At 28.1% G+C, this 9,754-nt stretch overlaps 1 protein-coding gene across 2 annotated transcripts; it reads left to right on the forward strand.

The window, feature by feature from the left end:
• Window positions 1–985: 985 nt before the first annotated feature.
• Window positions 986–6,327, forward strand: LOC108809759 (uncharacterized). Of its 2 annotated transcripts, XM_056988470.1 has the most exons (3): window positions 986–2,316; window positions 2,453–2,513; window positions 5,956–6,327. In XM_056988470.1, the coding sequence occupies exons 1-2, from the start codon at window positions 1,084–1,086 to the stop codon at window positions 2,492–2,494; spliced, it is 1,275 nt and encodes a 424-aa protein (XP_056844450.1). In that variant the 5' UTR covers window positions 986–1,083; the 3' UTR covers window positions 2,495–2,513; window positions 5,956–6,327. The 2 variants fall into 2 exon arrangements, with proteins under 2 accessions (XP_056844450.1, XP_018437410.1); XM_018581908.2 differs by lacking the exon at window positions 5,956–6,327 and having other exon boundaries at window positions 988–2,316; window positions 2,453–2,765.
• Window positions 6,328–9,754: the final 3,427 nt, after the last annotated feature.

Here is a 9,754-nt window from a genome sequence, read left to right on the forward strand (position 1 = left end):
GCATTTGTGAACCTATCGAAACTTGAACAAGTATGCAGGTAACGCATGCAACTCTCCAAACTAACACACTCCCGTTACGGATAAAAACGACAAAATGATTTGTTTTTTTTGGAATATGGTGTCTTTTTTAGTTTTTATATAAAACGGAACTTCATTTCCAATGGTTTCAAACTTCGATTAATAAGAGTTAACTAACACTAATACAGTAGACTCAGTAGTGTTTTATTCTAAACATTCGGTAAAGATAGCATTGATATTAAGTTCAGAAAAAAAGATAGCATTGATATTCGTCAATGGAGCTGTTCAAGAAAATCATAGCCACATAATAACCCAACAACAAAATTCAAATTCATCCTATGGAAGAATGTCACTACTTTTTCCAAAGAAGTACTATTAGTTTTTATTTTTGAATAACTGAAATTTAATGACCTAAGAATTAAATTTAATGTAAGAAATATAATCGTTCTATGGGTTTTACAATGGTCAATTTCGTATCTAATCTCTGCGACTTAAATTAACAATAGTTACCAATATGATAGAGTTTGACGATACAAAATATCATTATCAATCCAGGTAACAAATTTAATGAAATCGGGAAAAAGAAAATTTGTCCGCCATTTTTTGTTTTGCTAGATTTGCTTGTATACCATCATCATCAGCTTGGAAAGGTAAAGAAACTAAAAGGATATATAATCCATTATTTTGTTTTTTTGTTTCAAAACATTCATTAAAGTATATGTAGCTAAAATTTTGTTTACCTTTTTATTATTTCCTCAGCCAAAATTTTGATTAAAGGTAGTATCATCCTTTGCTACTATTTCTTGTTACATATAATTATACCGATATCTGTTTACTTCTAAACAAAGTGTCGCCATCTAGTAGTCACATATGATTTATGAATTTGACTACTCTTGAGTCCTTCATTATCGCCCTTTGTAAGGCCCATGTAACTTCAAGTTTATATAAATGACAATAAATAGTAGAGCAGAAGACATCAATAACTCTCTTGCTTCTTTTTCTTTTATATTACACATTTTTAATGCTTAAGAGTTCTGTAAAGACTTTTTTTTATCTGAAGCAACAATGGAGGAGAAGAAACTGAACTTAGATGCTCCGTTTCTATCCGTGAGACGAATTCCCACGAAACTAGAGAATCCAAGCGACTCAGAGAACACCAAGAAGAAGACGACGACTAGGAGAAGAAAAGTCAAAGATTCATGTCTAGAAACTGCGCATGGAACTATAGTCCGGTTATTACAAGATGACAAGAGCTTCGATAATGTAATGGAACCATCTTTAGTTCCATTTCTATGGGAACAAACACCTGGAAAGCCAAAGGATCATCATACACCGCTCCAAGAATCAGACCTAATCAAAGCTATGGAGATGGTTTCTTCAACCCCAAGCTTCTCTGTTAACTGTAGTACAAACGGAGTAAGTGATGAGTTCGGGAACAATGGAGGCAGGCCAAGCGGTGTATCAAAAGATGACGTCATTCTTGAATATCGTGACCTCATCATGGAGAGATTTTTACCAGCCGCTAAAGCGATTGCTTTGAAACAGAAGAAAGGATCTTCTACAGACCAAGAAGAAAAGATAATGAAGAAGAAGAAAAAGAAGCGGATCATTGCTCTACAGAGAGTCTCCATGGCCATAAATCAAGATTTAAACAATGGTGATTATGATCACAACCATGTTGATGAAGCAGATTACTCAAGTGATCTAAAGAAAGCTACGTTTGGGTTCTTGCCACAGTTATGTTTCAAGAACTCACTGGATGTTCTTAATCCGGTTCTTTCTCGGGTCAAGACTTGTCAGAATATTGCGGTAAAACCTAGCAAGATCACAAAACCTAAATCTCAAGATTCCGTTTATAAAACCAATTCAGAATCATCACCAAGAATCTTGAGACCAAACAAGGTTATAAATAAGTCTGAAGAAATCTATCAAATACCAAGATTTTCAGGAAAACTATCCACAACTTCGAGGTTGCAAAGGACATCGAGTACTCAGATTAAGAGACAAGATACGAGGTTTCTTGCAGAGGGGGTAAAGAGAATGAGGAACAGAAACAAAAACAGGCCAGAGAATAACTCTGTTTCTCAACCTCCGTTGCCTAAAACTCCTTCAGAGTCCTGGCTTTGCCGGACACTTCCGAGAAGTTCTACAGTCAACACCGTCGTCCCAGGTCAACTATCCGTCCTTCTATCCGGTCAAGACACTGGTTCGAGGAGGAAGATGGATCAAAAGTCTATCAAATGGGAGACGATTGTAAAAACATCGTATAAACACCATCACAATGTACGCTACTCAGAGGTATGAATGATATTCTTAGGATATCTTTATTTTGAATGTTCAAAAAAAAAAAGAAAAAAAAATTTATATATATATGTTTTTTTTTGTCTACGTATATTATTTTGATTTTTAGTGTGATTCTTTCGGATTATTGCAGGAGCTCACTGTTGTTCGTCCCTCTCGCCAACACAAACCATAAACCGGAATCTTCTTTTCCGGTACAGTGAAATTAATGTTATTATTAGGGTCGATTGTGTGTTAAAGAAGAAAAAGAATCTGTACAAGAGATAATAATGTCGGATCAATCCGAACCTCGTGCCAGACCGGATTGGGTTAGGTCGGAAATATATAGCCACCTAGCAAATTATTATTATCATTATTACTCCGTCTGTTTCTTAAAGAGTGTCGTTGTGATATTTTTCACACATATTAAGAAAGTTGTTGAAATATATGTAAGTTGTAATTAATTATACCTCTTTGACCAATAGTATTTTAAATAAATAAAATTATTTATAAAATCAATGCAGTTTACAATTAATTTTCAGCTGAAAATTAATATAATTTACATTGGAATTGTAAAGTGACAATCTTTGTGTAACAAGAAAATAAGCTCAGAGTGACACTTATTATGAAACAGAGGGAGTAGTATCTAAGGGTGTGTGTATGTGTATTGATTCAAACATTTGAAATGAATTTTATCTAGACGAATCTTTTTTATTTTAAAATATTATTATAAAGTTTAAATCTAATATTGATTATAGTATTTTTACAAATGTCTAAAAAATATCCAAATTCATGGTCTTAATTATGAATATTCTTCTGGAAAATGTTTAATTATAGTATCTAATCTATTAAAATAGAGTTCTATTTTTATCTACCTAAGAAAGTTGATTTTAAATTTTGGATTCTTTCAAGTTTGTTACTAGGATACCTTATATATTGGACCTTTATAAGATTGTTATCATAATAAATTTAGATGCTAACTAAATAATATAACTGGATTACTTTGACTAAATCAAAATCTAATCTACTAAAACCATCCAAAATAGATAACAATCGTATAAAGGTCCAATATATAAGGTATCCTAGTAACAAACTTGAAGGAGTCCAAAATTTAAAATCAACTTTCTTAGGTGGATAAAAATAGAACTCTATTTTAATAGATTAGATGTTTCTTATTTTTACTTTATTTACAAAACTGACTAACAAATTTATTGTGATATATTAATTTTTGAGTATTCTTCATACGTTTTCATCTTTGCCGACCGGAAGCAATACCATATGGTTCTCTTTTTCTCTTTGACATCCATTTTGCTAAATAGATAGACATATTGTGAAACAAAGTAGTTGGAATAAGAAAATGATTTTAATAATGAGTTTAACCTCAAATATCTCAATAACTAATAGAATAGTTTCAATAGTTTCATTACATATATTTAGGGTTTTTGTTGTAAATAGATATATCAAGTTTGTTTCCCAAAAATCATAGATAAGTATCTAAAAAAGCATCTTATCAAGATTTTCAAATAAGTTATAATGGTATTTTAAATATTTCAAGAGCAGTCAAAAATATTTAATATCATGTTCACGATTTGGGTCAGTTACAATGATGATACAAAAGTTTTCATTTATTTATGAGAAATAATCTAGGATAACCATAAATTTTTCTTTATCACAATTATATCATCTAAGGATTAAAATGACTAAAATATTTCATTAAAAAGGTAAATATACATTTATATTTTTAGGGTTAACTAATATAGACTTAGGGTTTAAAGTTAATCCTTGAGTTTGGGATAGAGTTTAAAATTTAAAAAAAAAAAAAAAATTAAAATATTTTCAGAAAAATATTTTCAAATGTCAAAAATATGAAAAACAATAAATTTGAAAGAAAAGTTTTGAAGAAAAAAATTCAATAAAATGTTCGAACTTGAAAACCTATAAATCGAAACTATAATAAAATATTTTTTTATTTTTATATTATTTTTATTTAAAAAAATATTTATATTTATATATTTAGAGTATTAGGGTATTTTGTCTATTTAATGAAATATTTTGATAATTTCTCCTTGAAAGCTATTTTGTGGCAAAACTTAAAAATAGTATTTTTGAGAGAATTTTACTTTATTTATAATGCTTTACATTGCTGTTACATGTTTTGTTGGACATTTTAAAATTTAAATGACAACTTCCAACGGTAGATAAAAATTAGGACACTAAAGTAATAGAAACAAAGAAATATATCAAATATAATATTAGAAGTAAGAGATCTATCAAAATGAGAAAGATATCGGAACGAATTTTTAGGTTTGATATAACCCTGATCGTTTTATATGATGGTTTACAAACAAACAAAAACTAAAGAATATAATCTTAAAATCGATTGACATTGGTGATAGAGTTAGGGGTGGATGTTCAGGTACTCAATCGGGTTCGGTTCGGGTCTATTTGGGTTTCGAGTTTTTGGGGTCAAAGATTTCAGCCCGGGTAATTATAAATTTAATTTGGGTTCTATTCGGATTTTTGCGGATTCGGTTCTGTTTCAGATAACTAATTTAAATTATTTTTAAAATCTGAAAATTCATTATATACCTAAAATTTCTCAAAATCTATAAACAAGATAATATTTTACATATATATTTATATAACACATGTCAAAATACTTAAACTTAACATATAAATTTGTTTGGTTTGAATATTTGGATAGAGATTCAATTAATATTTGAAGTATTTTTGGTGTTTGACTATACTTTAGCTATTTTATACATTTACATTTAACTATTTGTATATATATATTTTCAAGTATTTTGGACAACTTAAAGTAGCTTATATATTTTTGATTTTTTTTAATATATATTAAATCCAAAATAATTAATATATTTAGGTATATAAATCTATTTTGAATTGGTACCCAAAAAATTTCGGTTCGTGTCGGGTTTGGTTTCATTTCTTTAAATAGCAAAATTTTGAATCCGTTTAGATCGGGTTCGCTTCGGTTCTTTGGATTTGGATTTTTTGTCCAGCCCTAAATAGATTTAGATGTAGCTTTAAGAGATTTCTTTTGATGAATATCGGGAAAGGCGATTTAATTCAAACCACCAAAAGAGAAGATGAAAAAAATAAAGTTGTTAAATTTTTATCCAGATAAGTTAAAAAAAGCTGGGATATATTCTATACAAGTCCAAAAACCAAGACAAAAGTAAAATATAAGGAAGAAGTTATATTATAAACCAAAAAAATCACATAATTAATCTCAACAACTATTAGAAAAATTTGTTTAAATGATATCCGTGCACAGCGCGGATCTGTATCTAGTTTTGCAAATGTCTTTTTAGCATCCTAGATTTACTCAACTAATGATACAAAAACACCAAAAGTCTTTTGTTATTGATTTTTTAGGTATAACCTGCTTTTTTGTCAAAACATTTTAATCATTTCGTTAGATAGATTAGTATATACAAACGTTCCATGATATTACATAGTTTGAGTTTCCACTCTTTCCTATTTGGCTAAAATATCAGCACATCATTTGCAATCCTTAGAATTTTAAGAAAATGAAAATTGTACTGAGGTTTTTTAACAAGGTTCATGATGTCTTCAATGTATGTCTCCTGATGATTGAGTTGATCCCTCTGCTCACCTTCTTTTGCTTGCTATCAGATAGACAGTTGTACAGCATTGAAGAGTCTCCACAGAATATTATATTGTTGAATCCCAGTCTCTACATTTGAATTACAGCCATGCGAAGTGCTTCAGCTTCTGCTTCTATGGCTGAGTTTATAGAATCAATTCCAGCCCTTCCTTGAACAAGGAGATTACACTCCCTATTGGATAGTGCCCATCCAAAGCCTGCTTTTTGATATGAGGATGTCCATGAAGCATCTACAAAACAAAGATAAACTGTTAGTTTGATAGATTACATCTGAACCATCATTCAATATTTATCATTTCCAGAGGAAATGTCATTAATTCTCTAGGAGATATGGCTATTCTCTGTTTGTTCTTTCTCATTTAGCAATGCATCTTTCCAGACATTAAAATCCACCAATGATTTATTTATTGCTTCTGGTATAGATCATTTTTTCCTTTTCATCTTCCAAATTCTCCAACCAATGAGAGAGAAATAATTTACATCCTCTCTTTGGCTTTTGGTAATGCTCAGCAAGGATGCAACATTGTCTCTGGTCTCATTAATTATGGCTAATATGGATTTTTGTTACATTGTGAATGGGTGCCAATTCCATATTTCCTTGCTGACTCTACACTAGAAGAGGATATGGTTTACAGTTTCTGGATGCATGGTCTCCACATCTTTGGCAAGTTGTATCAATCATTTAGGTATAATCTTCTTTTATAATTTTAGTCCAAAATGTTTTACAAATACAAAAGATTCAAATTCATGGTCTTAATTGTGATTTGTTATGAATCAGACCAAAAACTGAATTAAGTTGTATAACCGATAATTCTAGTAAATTTAAGATATAATTTTAAAACACTACATATTTGTTTTTTTAAAAAGGATTTATGTGACTAAATCCTAAACCTGATCTAATACCGTAACTGTATCAAACTTATGAACACAATATCAGTTTTAGTTTGACAACTATTTAAAAAAAAATTGAATGGCCTAAACTGAAATATATATATATATATATATATATATTAAATTACCCTAGTTTTAATTGGTATTTTGAAAACAAAAATAAATAAGACCTACATATAATTTTCTGACTACACCCAAAATCATTAACATTTTGTAATGCTCATCAATAATTCAGTACTCAAATCATTTCAGATGCTTGAACTAGCATAGAGCATGCGTATTGCCTATGGTAAACGGATGAGCTCACTGAATAGGAACTATAAGCGATTTGAACCTATTTTTAGGTTCAGCTAAGAATACATAAAATAAAATTAAACCCAACAATTTTCATAAAAAGAAGAAAAAAAATATAATACCAAAGTATGGGTGGTTTAATGGGAATGCAAGGAGTAGGTTCATTCTCTTGTACACTGAATTTAAAGTTTAAACTATTTTTAGTATGAAATGTTTTAATTTCAAATATTAATTTTGGGCATGTGAGAGATTATGTGTTTAATGCCCAGAAGTCCAGAACTTCTATAGTAATAAAAAAGAAGCTAATCATATAGATGAAGTATCACAATCACTTGACGATTCCAACTAATAACCCCAAAAATTAATTTTGCAATAAAAAGCAAATGATTATCGGGAAAAAAAACAATTAGTGTTGACTCACAAAAAAAATTAAGGTTGACTTGAACATATATTTTTTAGTCAAAAACAATTTTAAAAGAAAGTAGTGGATGTCATGTACTATGTTGACAAAAAAAAATAGAGTACGTCAGTCATGTAACTGCGCTCACTATATATGCCACGTCACTAGACTTATAACTGTTAATCACCACATTAACAACTAATAAAAACAATACATGATTAATTGGATTTTTTGGTATTTTATCTGTAAACCAGATATTTATATATAATGTACATGTTGATAGTAGGCGTCCACAGCTCACAAGTTCAACACAGAGCACTTTGTCAATATTTAGTTTTAGTTTAATAAATGCGGTATATCTGTGTCTTCAACTTTTTTTGCTGCGATTTTACTAACTTTTTATGGCGACATTTTTTATTTTCATTATTTTACCATATTACAAGTTATTTTTTTTGTTTTATGTCAAAAAGCTCTAATTTAGAACATAAGACTTCAATTTTAATTTAGAAAAACATAAAAAAACTAATTTACATGTTTCTTTAATTGGATCAACTCAATATAACTAATCAAGAGCATTTCCAAAAGATTCTCTATTTTAGAATTTGCAAAAACTTTATATTTAAAGTTTTAAAGTATTTTTCCTCAAAATAAAACTTTAAACTTAACTAAAATTTGACCCACACTTCTGTGTGGGTGTTTGATTTAACATATATTCAACGTAAAATCATAAACCGTTTGTTTTAGAAAAAAACCATATATATTTCTATGTTTTGTAATTTACATATAGAGTAGAATATATTATTTTATAATATAAATGTTTGATAATAATTTTATATTTGTACATAATATTATATTAAAAATTTTATAACTTGATGCAGTCTGATGTAATTATACTATTCATATTAACATATTAACATGTTGTTTTTTGTTAATTTATTTTGAAATGAAACAACATACTAGATTTTTTATTTGTTTGCATTAGTTTTATATGAGTTATTATTAATTTTATGATATTTTGGTTTTTTTGAGTTGTTTTGACTACACTAAATAAAGTAATACTATATTTAAAAAAATTGTATAATATATACTATATATTTCGGTTTGTGTTTTTGTCACCACAAAGAAACAACAACCATTGGAGTAATTGATAATTTTAATTGATTTTAAAATCTGTAAATAAAAAAAAATATGAAATGAAGTATTTAATTTATTGTAAATGTGATGACTAATATGTAAATAAAAGAAGTATTTAATCTGCTATCCATGTTTACAAAAAATTCTCATTTATCTTGATATCCTTGTTTCCAAACAGTATCAAAAAGTACTTCAGTTTTAATAATATAGATTTCAAAATTATTTGTAAGTTATTCAATAGTCCTTATATTTGTCATAATTAATGTAGATCCATAAAATTTCTACAAATAACTTGAACATACATAAACATATTTCAACAATATTAATTAATAAAATTTTACACTGCAGTATAAAATCATAAATAGAAATGCATAATTAAATATTTAAATAAAAAAAATATTAAATTATTTCCTAAAACTATTTCCATAATGCTCCATCTTCGGTTAAACAAAATTTATTTGGACAATATTTTCGAGATTTTAGAGGTTCCAGAGAAAATTTACAAGACCATTAGTGTTTTTGTAATATTTAAATGTGTATACTCATTTTTCTTCATGTACCTTTTCTAAGGTTTTTTTTATTAAGTTTTTATTTTGTAATATTATTTTTCTAATTCTATTTTTTTTTTAAATATAAAATTTATTGTAAAATTTTACTTAATTTTATGTGTAAATTTTGAATTTATAAAAATAAATTTGAAATAATTATGAGATAGAAAAAATTAAAGATTAAAACGATAAATAAGAATCATAAATGTTATGTATAATTAATTGTATAGACCAAAATGTAAATAAAAAGATGAAGCTTCAAATTTGAAATTTTAAGTAGTGAAACTTCAAATATAAAGTTTTACTCTTCAAAAATGTAAATTTAAAAATTTAAAGTTTCTTTTTGGAGATCAAAAACCCCTATAATTAAAGTTATAGAACTTCTTTCAAATATTTTCTAAGAGCCCATTTCCTCTTTTCTTCAACTAGTCATGGGCATTCGGGGTCCCAGTCGGGTTTCGGTTTTATCCAATCGGATTTTAGTTTTTCGGGTTTATCAAAATCAGCCTCATTCAGATTATTTGGAAGTTCGTTCAGGAC

The sequence above is a fragment of the Raphanus sativus genome, chromosome 6, assembly GCF_000801105.2.
Source record: "Raphanus sativus cultivar WK10039 chromosome 6, ASM80110v3, whole genome shotgun sequence".
Taxonomy (NCBI): Eukaryota; Viridiplantae; Streptophyta; class Magnoliopsida; order Brassicales; family Brassicaceae; genus Raphanus; species Raphanus sativus.